Source organism: Struthio camelus, chromosome 13 (assembly GCF_040807025.1).
Source record: "Struthio camelus isolate bStrCam1 chromosome 13, bStrCam1.hap1, whole genome shotgun sequence".
NCBI lineage: Eukaryota > Metazoa > Chordata > Aves > Struthioniformes > Struthionidae > Struthio > Struthio camelus.
The window spans coordinates 4,617,928-4,632,297 of record NC_090954.1 but is presented as its reverse complement, the minus strand read 5'-3'; the positions used below and the strand labels follow the sequence as shown (position 1 = coordinate 4,632,297).

Here is a 14,370-nt window from a genome sequence, read left to right as displayed (position 1 = left end):
AGACAAACAAGGTAATATGCTACGAGTAAAGATACTACTGCGCTCCCCTGGGGACACGCGCGGCTTTCTAAGTGCGGCACATAGGCGAGCTGAGGACAATGCGCAGACCTCGATGATCACGTCCGTTACACGATCTTCCTTTTGTAGGGGGCAAAAGCCAGCCCTGCTTAATTAATATATGATGAGGCAGTTTTGTGATGGCTAGCGGGGCTGAAACAAATGCTTTGACCTCCCGTCGCCCCCCAGGCAGCAGGCGGCCCCCGTGGCAGCCGTTTTGCCAGGGCGGTTCCCGCGGCAGGTTCACCCTGGTTGACTACTGCCATGGGTTCACCCTGGTCGACCACCGCACCAGGTTCACCCTGGTCGACCACTCCTCGTGGCCAGACAGGGCAGCAGGACGGGGAGGTTCCCCCACCACCCTACGCCACACTGCCACTCAAGTTCCCTTCCGGCTGCTTTTCCCGAAGGGCATGCGGCGGTCACGGCATGGTTTCAAGCGCCTCCGGTCCCTACAGGGCTCTGAGCACTCATGCCCCAGGAGGACATCTGCTCTATCTGTGCCGACGCGCCTGGCTCGGCGCTGCCTGGAGGAGCCCTCCGAGCGCCGGCCCCACGCTAGCCAACGTAGCGGAGCTCCTCGCCAACCGCACGAAGCACCCGCTGCCGGCAGAAACGCACGCGCTGAGGCTTAGCGGATCGCCCGGAGACGCTGCAGACGCGTGAGCATCAGCGTACGCTGCTCGGCTTGGCATATGCTTGCACAAAGGAAGTAAACTGACAAAATATCTGGAACCATCAGGCTTTCTTTCGATGTGGACTATTGTGTATTCCACATAGACGTTTCCTTTGCCTCAAATCCTTTGCCAAAGCATATTCCTCTTCTGTGATCATCGTTCTGTTAGTCAGACACAGCCAGCTTCAGGTCTCAAAGACAGCTGTACGCGGCGACCACACCTGCTACGCCAGACAAGAGACACCTTTGAGCTATCAGAAATAATTACTATCAAAGTCAGCGCTAGGCAAAAAGACACTGCTCGGTCACATAATGAGCGGTTACCATACCCATACGCACACACGCATCCTGGATACCAATTCCTCCACGTTAATTGGAACTAAAACAGAGCGGTACTTTGCTTATTCAACAGCTAAGCAGCTTGGCTTGTAGCCAGCTTAGCTTTGAACGGCAGCAAAAGTCATACAAGAATCAGGGATTCACTTTTGGAGAGCTCAAGGGTTTCCTTCAGTTTTCACCCGGACTGTACGCGAGTGTCCTGGCCTGGGGCAAGTTCAGATCGCCGTTGGCTAACGCTGCACCCAAACGTTTGCAAGCAGGCAGAGAGGGACGGTGCCTCCCCCTCCTGCAGTTTATCCCCTCCGCTTTGGGATGGACGAGGTCTGCAAAGAAGGTTGTGGAGGAGCAAATAACCCCAAGTCACAGTAGCCCAGGATTATGGCACCTAGATGAGACACGGATGAATTTTTTAAAGCTGTCTCCCCTATCCCCAGCGAGCGTCCTCACCACCAGGCCAGCAAGTATTCGGAAACGACCCTTTTCCGCTCTCCCGCAGCACTCTGTCTGCTTCGTGGAAGCAACCAGATCCCAAAAACGTCTTTTGGAGATTTGAGCTAGATCTTCCGTATCCGAGGGGCGCATTTTTAATCGCCAGGCTGCAGAACGACCCTCTCTTTCCACCCTGCTGCCGTCTAGCGAAGCACGCAGACTCAGACAGCCCCCAGCATGATGCGTTTACAGCCCCCGAGTCGCGTTGCCCATCTGCAGCACAAGCGACCGAAGCTCAACAAAACACACCGGCCCCATCACCCTCCCTGAGCCCAAGCCTACCCGGAAAGGGGTCTTTCACCCCCAAAAGCATCCCATCCCATTCCTGACACCCCCACCCCAGGCACCTCCTCCCCACTGCCACGCGCCCCCCCCGCCCCGGCCGGCCGCGCTCGCAGCACGTCTCGCACGACAAGGGCCGGCCAGCCCGAGCGCGACGTGCGGCGCGCGTGGTACGGCTGTGCTCGCGCCGCCTGCCAGGGACGCGGCCCCGGCACCGCTGCCAACGGGAGGCGGCGGTGGCAAAGCCACCGCATGGGAAACTCCAGACGAAATGGGAGCTAGGAGCGCGTGGCGGGTTATTCCCAGCCCCTGCCTGAACGGGCAGCGCGGGCAGTTTAGGTCGGTTTTTAGCGTTTACGGTGATGATTAGAGGATAGGGTTAATAGGAAAGTTTAATTGCTTGGCTGCTGGCTGCATGGCTTCCAGCCGTCTCTGGCCGTGTGACCGCGTGTGAGCTGAATATACAAAACTCCTGGGGGGGGGAAAGGCGGTCGGGCTGGGTACGCGAGCGGGGGGACGCAGGCGAAGCTGCTCTGGGAGGACGGTCGAGACGAACCAGGCGTCAGCAGGGGCATTTCTTAGCGATGTATCTCACACGGGTTACTGCCAAGCAGATTAGAGACCCCACCCTCATCTTCACCCATTTCAGTTACATAGGCATAAGGCAGCAAGCTGGTTTTCAAAGGCGCCGTTTTAGCTGCTTCTGAAATCAGAAACAGCATCCGAGCAGCAGAGAGAACACGCCGGCACGTCCACGGACTTTGTGCCTGTTGTTACCCTGTTCCAGGCACGCTGCTCGCGTACTTGTTAAAGCAGCCCTAAATTGATACCATTACCTGAAATATCCTATGTGCTAAACCCACCTAACAGTGCTCTCAGGAACCGCTTTTTCCATTTCCTCTAGATCCGCAAAGCCACTAAAGCTGGAGAACAACGTTAAAGCAAGCAGGTTGCCTCCCTCCCCAGGTGAAACGTCTGCCAACCTGCTTCCCAAGACGAGCGGGGATTTCCGCGGAGCCCTGGGCTTCTCCCTCGCTCTTTCACATCGGGCTTTTGCGATTTTTTGTTCCCGCCCAGCGGTGCCCAGCACAGAAGCGCCGCTCCGGCCCCCCAGCAGCAGCCGCCCCGAGGCCCGCGGACGCCCCGCACCGTCCTCCCGCCGCGGGGCGGCCAGCACCGCGGGCAGCGGCCGGCGCTCCGCACCCCCGCCGTCCCCTCAGCCCCAGGAGCGCCCCATCCGTCCCCATCTCCCCCCCCCCAGCCCCGGGCAGGACCCGCCGCCCGCCCGGGGCGCCTGTCCCCTCCCTCTCTCCCGGGGCTGGGAAATCGGAGTGAGCCGCCGAGTTGCTCTGCATATTAATGAGTCGGAGCAAGGGCAGCAGGAGCTGTTTTAAAAGAGGACGAGAGGAGGCAAGCAGCAGAGCGCACGCAGGAGCCGAGCCCGGCACCCAGCAGCACCCGCCAGCCGCTCTCCGCCCTCTCCCCAGCGGCAGCGACTCCGGGGAGCGACCGGCAGCAAGAAAACACCTCGACGCCCCCGGGCATCTCTTCTCTTACCATGAAGCTCCTGACAGCAGCTTTGCTTCTGCTGTTCATCGCGATGTGCTTAGCTAGCGCGGAAGGTAAGTTCGTTTGTTCTACCTATTCCCATTTAAACCGCTTCCCAGCGGTTCTCCTGTCCGGTAATTTTTGTTTTGCCTCGGGATATAGCCGAGGAGGGCTTGGTGTCCCCCTGCGTGTGGGGAGGAGTGATGTATTGAATCTGGGGTGCAAGGTAGCAGCATGTTTTTTTAAAAAAAAAAGGTAAATACAAGTGACAAAGTTGTCCCTCTGTTGCTAGCCGAATAGCTTAAACACACGGTCTGACAGACCACGTTGAGGTCTCTGCTATACCTCTCAGAGTACACCTCAAACAGCTCCTTTAAATTGGTGGTGGTTTTCATAGAAAATAAAGCAGAGTTTAATTTGATGTGTTTGCATGGATTTCACAGAATTTACCCGTGTGTAGTTTCTGCCATGCATAAAAATGATGGCTTAAAAAAAAAAAAAAAAGCAGCTTCTACACGGCTGAGAAGGCATCAGAGCATCCGTGAGAAGGAAAAAATTATAAATGTGACTTAAGTCCTACAAATTCTAAATGAGGAACAAGTGACATGAAAAAGTAACTAACAATTGCGTTTGCTTATTCAGCTTAAAGTGAGTTCTGACAGTTCATTTTGCTTTTGTTAAATATAATTACGTTTAATCACAGCAGGTGCGCTTTAAAAAGCTATCATAGTTGCTAAGCCTCAGAACATATGCAGTGCTCTAAAACGTCTTTCTCAGGGAGTTACTGCATTTCTCTGGGATAAAGCAAAGAAAGATATTACTTTTAAGCTCAACAGCATTAGAAAATCCATTTTTTTCTACTGAGGCTTACAAGATCAAACTGAACTTCATACACGTACATACGCTAGGAGGGAAGAGACGCTTGGTACGCGGGAGGCTTTGCAGAGCATGAGTAAGTGCTTTCTCTTTTAGGAGTAAAGTGCAAATGTACAAGAAAAGGTCCTAAAATAAGATTCTCTAATGTACGGAAGCTGGAAATAAAACCCCGGTACCCCTTCTGCGTGGAAGAGATGATTATGTAAGTTTTCCTGCATTTATCCTTTTTTGCTTTCCTATCAGCTCAGTTACATTACCTTACAGTGCAAGTTCCTTCTTTGTTCTTTGTTTTAATCACACCCTGGTATGCTAATTTCCTGCAATACTCAGTTGCTATATTAGATGTAATAAAAAGTATAACTCTGATCAAAAGCCTAGCTACCCTGCCTGCTCAGTCAAAGAAGTATTTACAGAACAGATAGTAATAAAATGCTAATCATTAGTTCAACTGAAGATAGGGACCAAACACTACTCCGAGCTGCCTGATATATAATCCAGAACAATTTACTCCAGTTATTTTGGATGTGCCAAACAAGAACAAGAGCAGGATTTGGTCCACGGTAGTTTCTGCAAGAAAGGGTTATCCTAACCAGAGTCACATTTTTGCCTACCCTGTGCCAAAGCAATCCCCTGGCTTTTCATGGGATTACCTAGCGCGTAAAAAAACACTTTCCTCCTAGCCTCGCTGCAAAGCCGTGACTAACGTTGCGCTGAAACCTCAAAGAGATGCAGCCATGAGCTGAAATGAAGCAGGCATGGGGATTTTGACATCTCTGGTGATTGGTTCAAGAGAAGCGCTTTTTTCTCCTCATCTCAAACGTGGGTGATCTGTGATTTTTTTTCTGGGCCATTTTGGATACCTTAAGATTGCACGTAAACCACCAGCCAGCCCACGGCACTGAATAACACCCAGATCAGCAGAGAAGACCTGCACCCAACTCTGTCCTCTAAGAGGGGAAAAACAGATCCCAAGAGAGGCCGCACTCTCGGCTGCCTGGCACAAACACGGAGTCACCGATCCTGCCCGCTCGGAGATGAACGGCCAGACTTGGCAGACGGAGGAGGGGCAGAGCGTGCTGGCCTCTCTCGAGACCCTCCTGGTTTACACCAGCATAACTGAGAGCCGTATTTAGCCCGGGGAACGTCGCACCCGTCTCTTTGCAGCCAGAATCGGCCAGCAGCGATCCGACCAGATAATCTGCATTCAGAGCATCCCCGCCTGAATCAGTCCCGTGAATCAGCCTGCTGCAGTTTTACTTTGTTTGCTTTGACCTTTAAATAGCACAAGTATGGTACAGAGGGGCACCAACTCTTCTGATCCCGCACCAGCCATTTGGGCGCAAACGCATCAAGCAAACATTTTAAATAAACAGCACTGACCTCTTGCAGGGGATTGAATCACCAACATTTTGCCCTCTGCCAGGGAAGGGGGCCCAGGCAACACAGCACTAATATCTATATCTGCATCCCACCCCCCTAGAAAGGGCACCCTAATGCTCACGCAGCGGGTGCAGCCGAACGGCTTTTCCTGTTTCATGCCACTCATCTGGCCTTAACAAAAGCAGCGGAAGCACTGCAGCAGCATAAAAGCAATTGAAGAATTTGCTGCTCGAGATTTCCCTCTGTGCCTGGAAGGCTGGATTGTTGTCTAGGAAGCAAGAGGGAGCGTGTTTCCCCCAGAGCAGGATGCCAGCAGAGACTGGGTGGCAAAGCGTTGTCAGGAGAACAATAACGGGGCTTTTCTAGGCTAGGTCTAGGAGAGACATCTGCCCGAAAAAGCGAGAAGGAGGGGAATGCATGGGTATAAAATAAATCTCATTAATGCAACTTTTCACTTTTAATCAGAACGTCAGGAAAGCACACACACCGCTTCAGCCCGCACTGAAACACCTTGTTAGAGCGGGTTGCTTTTCCGACTGGACTTGCTGCACAGCTATGCAAATTTCGAGTAATGCTGTTCAGGAGAAGGGAGTTGCTCTGGGTTTGCACCCGGCTCCTGGGACAGAGTTGTCCCACAGCTTTCACGTTGCCAGGAAGGATTACTCCTGCTTACACCCACGGGGAACAGTAGCTGGGGAAGACTCATGCACTGGCATCAGTCATGAGCCTTTCCAGGCTATCATAATGCAGTCTGAAGTCAGTATTGAAAACAACTTTAAATTAACATTCAGAGAACCGATTGATGCCGGAGTCTCGGACAAGGCACAGAAGAGCTAAATTCCTGCAACTGAGTTTTTGTTGCTGTGGTGATCATCTAAAATGAGTTCAAGAAGCTCATTCCCCTCCTACTCTCCTCAAGAGCTCTCATATCTTTTCATACGGGAGAAATATGATATAAGTGATGTCTGGCAGGGAAGAAGCAGGTACGTAGGTGCAATTTAGGAAGGAATTCATCTTAGGACATAACCCCCCTGGGAAGAACTGCTGTCCTGGATGAAAGACAGCTAAATCTCAAGTCTTTGGCCTAGTCAAAACCTCTCAAGACTCATGGTCTGCTCCATCAGGCAGTAGTCACTTCCCTCCAGTGAGGGAAAGAAGCAGAAAATAGAAGGGAGGTTTAATTGTTTCTGCCTGAAAGGATTCAAACCCACCCACTTCCCTGCATATGGCCCTGGCCCCAAGAAGAGGGAGCTGTCGGGGGCCACAGCAGCTGAGGCAGAGATGGGACACAGGAATCCTGCAGGAGGGAGCACAGCAGAGATGAGAGCGCTGGGGCTTCAGCCCCTTCTGCGTCCCCAGATACCTCCTTGTAACTCATCCAGACAACTCCTTGCTTGGGATATCAGCTCCCACAGCAACTGCTCTTAAGCACAGAATGGTTTGTCTGCCTAACAAGAGGACAGGGTGCCCGTGGCATGAGGCAGCATCCCCAAAAGCCAAGACAGAGTAGCTCAGGGCGCCCAATAAAACTACAGCCCCCACCCGTGGGCTGCTGCCCCAGAAACCGCGGGCAGATGGACCCCACACACTGCTCTGGATGCCTATCCTGCTGTCCGGCCTCCCACTGGTGTCATCCCGTGACACTGTGCAACATCCCAGCAGAAAAGCAGCACATGGAAATTCCTGTGTGTTGAAGGGAGCAGATGCCCCCAGGTCTCTGGAAATCTAAAAAATAGCTTCACTGTCATTAATAGAGTTCTTCACCCAGGCGCCAGAAAAGTAATACAGCACCAAAGCACAAAAGCTATGCCTGGCTTCAAAGCAGGGCATCTCATCCCTAAGAAAGCCCTGCTGGTCACTTGAGAAGCACGCCATGCATCTCCTCCTGGTTAGATAAATCCAGAATTGTCCTTATTCACTTCTGGTGCAAAGTTAGGGTTTGCTGCTTTGTAGGAGTGTTCCTGCTCCTCCCTGTGATTTAGCTTGTCCATCACTTTCTGGAAACACCCTCTACGCTCTGTCAGAGGAGAAACCCAAGCAAGGCTCTGGTATCAGAGAGTGCCCGCAAGCATGAATAGCTGCGGCCGAGAAGACAGCTGAGGGAACTCTGCACTGAAAACTTGCATGCCTTGTGCCTCCAGCAGAGGCTTGGTTTTGCTCCTGCTGAAAGCTAAAGGAAAACTTCTGTTCTCATGTACACACTGATCCGCAGAGGAGCTGGCTGAGAACACCTTTAAAGCAGAGGTGGTCTGCAGGTTTGAACAGTGACCATCCCTTCCCGATACCTGCAGCTATATAGACTCCTGGAAGTCTTACACAGCTTTCTCAGGCTTTGGGGAAAGGGCCACAGCCCACCCAAAAATAATGCAGAAAGTAATGCCTCATCTTTTGGTGATGTTAATTTACATCTGTTGGAGATGGAGTGGAGAAGCAGAGCAGGGAAGAAGGTTAATTGAATGGAAAGACCCCACTGTACAACACTAAAAAATCCACAGCAAGCTTGGCTAAGGGTCTTACACTAGCTCCTTAGAGCATTTCACCTCCAAGGAAAGAGCAAGGCAGCCCCCCCCGCCCCCGGGGTGAGTAGTGTGAGCTGAAAAGGTTTGCAGGGCGCTTTTTGTATTAGAGGTAAACAGCACCAAACCACAGAAGGAACCCCGTCGGTAGGATCAGATATTTCTGGGGTTTGCTATCATTTTACTGATGTTTCTAGCAGTATTTTAAAAATTCCACTGTAATATTTTAAACTGAAACCTGTTTCCGTGTTATGGATAGTATTTCTGGAAAATGCACGATTTCAATAAAAAAATGGGAGGGTTAATCACAAAATAATGAAAGTGGAAAACCTGTTGATTTTGAGCCCTGAGAAGTGATAGCAATTTTGACTTTTCTGGAAAGCCCTTCTCTTAGGGAGCAGTGCTAGATCTCTCCTAGCCTCTGCTGCAAGAGATCAACCAGTGCTTAACAGTGACAGTGTCACTACGCACACCGGGAGGAAGCCTATGTGGATGGGCAGACCTCTGCCATGTTTTGCCTTCCAGCACATCCGATGAGGAGGGACACCAAGCCTACGGCTGCTGGCAAGAAAAGCAGGATCAAACTGATCTGAGGAAGTTAGAGGCTCCAGAGCTGCCTATCCTGATGTGCACAGAGCTAGCCCTTTAGGCGATCGACAAGCTTGCCATATGCAGGCGTTTAAAACATTCAAATCACCAAAAAAAAAATGCAGGTATAATCATTTCTCTCAGATGCAGCACTGTTGAGTCTAAGGAAACCATCTCCTTGTGCAAAGACTCTGTAGCTGCCTGAATGAACCCTAATTAAATCAGCTAGTAAACTCAAAAGAAAATATCTAACAGACAGCAGAGCAAACCCATGGATTAAAAATAATGGGTAGGTCTTCATCTGGTATAACTTAGTGCAGCACTATATTGTCCACAGAGCTGTACTGATTGATAACAGCTGAAGATCTGCTCCAACATTATTACAGCAAACGCAGACATCCTCCATAAAACGCAGCATGAAAGTCCTTCCATTGCTGCCTGGGTGAAAGTCTCGTGTCTGGTTTTGGAGTTACCTGGAGTCACAGCAAGGCAGATGCCTTGTTTTTTAAGAACTAAAACCACTGACCGACAAAGGTGGGTTCCTTCCCGCGGCGGCTCCCGTAACCAGCGCTCTCTCTCCGTTGCAGCGTAACTTTGTGGACGCGGGTCCGAGGTGAGCAGCAGCACTGCTTGAACCCCAAACGCCAGAACACAGTGCGGCTGCTCAAGTGGTACAGAGTATGGAAAGAGAAAGGCAGGTAAGGAGCCATTGACGTGGGGGGACATCACTCGCTTTCTGCGGACGGAAAGCAAAGCCGGGTCTATCCTTGCCGTGAACGGCGCTTCCTGCGGGACAGCTCAGTCGACAGGGCTGCTGCCGTAACTATGCTGGAGGAAACACCAGACTGAAAGAGCCAACATCCCCCAACACCAATTAGTGTATCTGTCTGGGGGTCTGTTTTAAACGATCTCAGCACGAGGGGGAAAAAGCCTTGATGGCAAGCTAGACAGCTAACGGTGTTCAGACTTAGAGACACCCTATTTCACATACTGCAAATGCGCTATTCAGCGCAGAGGACTTATTTCTCTCCTAAATTGCAATTATAAATGGATGTTCTCGATGCAGTTTTTCCTTGCATATGCAGAGCTCAAGATTAGGCTGTTATGTTTATAAATAGTAATTATTTTCTGTTAAGACTGTTTGTCAGCTGATGTTCTCAGTTACTTACATGTGCTCACCTCCCTTTTATGGTTAAAAAGACAGGATGAAAAGCTAAACTACTTCCACAGTCACAGGTAAAGTAGTCAGAGCTGGGAAGAGACTGCCCACTTCACATGGCATGTTTTAATCATAACATCTCAAAACCTTCAATTTCGGGTGACCCAGATCTTTGCCAGTTTTAACCATCATATCATTCCCAGGATAACAGCAACTTGCTGGTAAGATGCGCTGCCATCTTCTCCCTTGCGAGGAGGGTTTTGTTTAAAACAAACAACAAATAAGCAAGGCATCAATCACAACTGGAAGAGAAACGTGAATTCCTGATGGTTGGTGCCTGGTGACGTTGTCTCCATCTATAATTAAGGGGAGCTGCTCAACTCCCACTGCCTGCTAGGGAGAGCCAGGTGCTGCTTCTGAACCTTTAAAGTCCCTTGAACATTGGGGTAAATCTTTCAGTGAATCTCAGGGGAAATACCTCATGGAGAAACTGAGCCAGGGAGGTAGGAACAATCTAGCTTCCTTCAATCCACAGCTGGGCAATTGAAGATTCAGGAAGAAAGAAGGGTATTTTCCTCAAAGCATAAACATGCCCTGGGAGATGCTATCAGAGGTTGTCCCCAGCACCAGGTCCAGGGCCATGGCCCAGGCTCAGGTGCCTGGAGCACAGCCTCATCAGCCCACTGGGAAGCACCTGGGGCTGCGAGAAGCTCTCTGGACCCCTCTGTGGTGGAGGCCACCTGCACAAGACCCAGCGCTAGCCAACATCCAGCGAGGAGCCTCCACACGAAGCACGATTCAGCCCGATCCTTCTGACGCCAAGGCAAGTTTCCTCCTGGACGTGGAGGAAAGCGTCGCTGAGCCAGAAGGACGGCAGCGAGCGTTGATGTGGTCACTCAGCCCGCGGCGTCAGGCGGAGGGGACACCGGCAGCGCACCAGCGGCCAAGCTGCCGGCCGCCCCTCTGAGGGCTCAGCTGACGCTCTGCCAGCTCGGGACGAGCCGCTTACGGCTGCCTCCATAACTGGCACGTGCTGGGGAACAACAGCTCTCGCCTGACACCGTAGCAACATCCTTTTTCTCTCTTTTTAAAGGCTACCGTTAAAATAACAAAGAAAGCTCAGCCACAGAACTGGGCATCTGAGAAGCATCCGGTGTCCCCCCAAGCTTATAGGGGGGAGACACACGCTAGATCCAACATGAAGGTCTGGCCACCATGCAGACTAGCTCCTGTGGGCACCTAACCGTGCTGCTCACTGGCACCAAGCAAGAGCCAGCACAAGGGCCCTCTGCCATCCTGCGGAGGGCCAGGGGCCATCTCCGCTGCAGAGGTGACCGGGGGAAAAGGAGAAGCAGAGAAGGGACGGAGAACCCAGCCCAGCGGCCCCGTGGCCTCGGCTGCCAGCCTGGAGCATACAAACCCGAGGCAGCGCAACCCTCGGCACTTTACCTGGCTGCCCAGCCCTAGGCCTCTCTTGCATTTCCCTGCTGCAGTTTTGCAGTTTCCCTGCTATTTCCCTATATTTGCAATATTCATGACTGCATTTCATATAGCAGTTGCCTTAATAAAGAAAGAGGCACGTAGTTAGCACCCTGCTCCAGGGGAATCCCTTCCAGCTTCAGAGCTGCAGAAAGCATTGTGTCATGTGCGAGGGAGGCATCTCTAAGGGCCAGGAGACCCAAAGAGGGTTGCTGCTCACCTCCTGACCTCTTCTGTCCATCTGTCACATCCCTTTGCGGCGAGGGGCAGCCAGGGAAACGGCTACCCGCAAGGCTTGTTACGATCAAACAGCAGCAAGTGACTATTTCAGACAAAGAACCTGGTTTAAAACAAGTCCTCCCCCCAAAAAACAAACCACCTGTGAGTGCCTTCAGTGCTAGCTGCGCCAAACCCACTGAATTGGTCCCCAGGAAAAGCCAAGGACTTTTCAAGTCAAACGCAGCACAAACATGAGTCTCTTCCCCAAAATAGCATTGCCCCTCATGTTCCCCATGCTGGGGAAGACTTCTTGCACCAGAAGAGTCTGTACAACCAGGATTTTTCAGCAGTTTTTTGGAAAATAGGACTGTCAGGTTGTCTTCTCAGGATGCAAACTAGATTAATATTATTCAAAACATGCCATGTGAATTAGAATATATTATATATTCTAATTCAAGTGTGATGTGCAGCTCACGTCCTTTAACATTTGAATACGAGACAGGGATTTTGCGGTGGGTAAAGTGTATTATTGGGTGCGGATTTCCTGATCCGCCCTGCCCCAGTAATCCTGAGCGTGGTCGAGCCTGTTACTCCCAGCAGACCCAGAGGAGCCGGGTGGCGAGCTCAGAGCCCCCGCTCGGATCTGCGTCGCGGATAGGAACCTGGCAACGCTGCTGAAGGCGGTAACTTACTTCCCAATTTACTTGAGCAAAGGTTAAAAATTTAGCTTTTAGTTTTTAAATCATCTGGAAGGGGGCTGTTTCGCTCCTTGTTGAAAGAGGTTAAACGGCTTGCCGTTGGCTTTCCTTCTTTCCAGGGTTTACGAGGAGTAGAAGGAAACAGCGCAAGGAACGGACCAGACTCTCCTGGCTGACGTAGGACCGGACTCTGCAGAAGATTATTTCTCTCACAGACATAAGACACAAATTCTATATTATTATAAAGCACTTTTTACCAAGGGTCAGTTTTTACATTTTATAGCCGTGTGCAAAAGGCTTCCAGATTTCATAAGCATCTCTTGCACTTCAGATTTCATACCCGTCTGCTTTGTACTGAGACTGGGAAAAACCTCATGCTTTTCATTTTAAAGAGGTCTTTTTTTTATTGTTATTCATTCATACTTCACTATGATCGCAATCGAGCTTTATAAGCTCATTAGACAAATATTGCTGTTTGTAAAGGTGTTATACGGTTGTGTCCCTCACCCTTCCGCGCTGGGAGAGCTTCGGTGCTGTGGTTGTTTGTCGTGTTTGCAGCCTCCGCCACAGCAAGACAAACCGGGGACCGAAGACAGGTTTGCTGGGTAAAATGCCACTGAAACGCAGTGGGCTGTAGCTGCAGAAGTGAGGTCCCTTAGCATATTGTCAAACGAATACAGACATCACTTCTTTAACAACCTGAGGTCTTGCTGCAAGGTGAAATGCACCACATAATCCCATTGAACACTGCGTACGCTAGAAAGCATTTCTAGGTCATTTTTATTACTAAGAAAATGTTTGTTCTTTTTTCCTCCACTTGAAGTTCATACGGAAAGTTTGCAGCTGCAGTACTGAGACGTTTTAAGCTTCAAGACTATTGTGTATTATTTCCTAGATTTGTAGCAAAAAAACCTTTACAAGGTACCTTTTTATGAAAAATATGATAGGGTAAACAAATATCTATGTGTTTTAGCCACAATACAATATATTCATTATTTTGAATGTAATACTTCAATGTTAAGCGGTGCATTCCTCTTTTTAAGATAACAAAACTACCTTTTCATTTGTAAATATACTATAGGAAATCTCCCTATATTACCTTTCTGTATAATGTACTGTACTGCTAAATTATCATATGCTATTTAAATGTTTGAAATATTTAGGAGGTTGCATGCAGATTTCATATTTCTTTCTAAGACAAACAAAAAAGTAATAAAAATCTATTTAAAAAAGGCTGACAGGCACTCCTAAGTTTTCTTAAGCCATCACAAAACTCCAGCCGTTCCTGATGAGTTTTTTTGGTAGCTGAATTAGTTTCAGGAAAACACTGCATCACAGAAGCTGATTTAGAGACATGGCAACTTGCTCCCACTGGAATTAGAAAGTGTTATTCTGGTTCTGTTTAACTCTCTCATTTTAGGTTTTGGACTGTACCCAAATACCAAGGAATCTTATTACATAAACAGCAACTATGCCACATGCATATAGCTACTAGTCTAGTATTATGTCAAATAAATATAGTTCAAGTGCCCCACATCCATATATAAAAGGTAAATAAAAACGCAGTGATTTATAAGTGATCGCAGTTAAATTAGGCAAGGCCGTTCAATGGAAGTCAGATAACAAAAACATCCAAGTCTCACCCACCTCTCTCACTGCGGTTTCTGCCCCTGCCCAAAGGACGGGCTTTGCACCCAGCAAAACATCCACGCAGTTCCTAAAACACCCCCACGGCTTCCCCCAGCGTTACCGCACTAAAGCCATGCACAGCCAGTCAAAATACCTCACACCCTGCTCAGCTGAAAGAAAAGTGACAGATATGAACTGTAAAACCAGCAAGAGTTTTAAATATGTTAAAGCCACCTGGTATCCTCCAAGCAGCATCCCTCTCCTTTCCCTCTTGCAGCAGCCTGGTGCAACGCTGGGAGCAGAGATCAGCCCAGCTCTCCCAATAGGAATCTATAGGATATAAATCAAGGCAACACCTGATCTCAGTTGAAGGGGTTTCCCCAGTTCAGGTGGTTTCCTGGTGCTGAGTTCAGCACAGAAAGGGGCACGCTCATG

At 49.9% G+C, this 14,370-nt stretch overlaps 1 protein-coding gene across 1 annotated transcript; it reads left to right on the top strand.

Moving 5' to 3' along the window:
• The first annotated feature begins 3,147 nt into the window (after positions 1-3,147).
• CXCL14 (C-X-C motif chemokine ligand 14) lies at positions 3,148-13,359 on the top strand. Its single transcript, XM_009670164.2, has 4 exons — positions 3,148-3,465; positions 4,364-4,469; positions 9,339-9,449; positions 12,426-13,359. The coding sequence occupies exons 1-4, from the start codon at positions 3,402-3,404 to the stop codon at positions 12,439-12,441; spliced, it is 297 nt and encodes a 98-aa protein (XP_009668459.1). The 5' UTR covers positions 3,148-3,401; the 3' UTR covers positions 12,442-13,359.
• Positions 13,360-14,370: the final 1,011 nt, after the last annotated feature.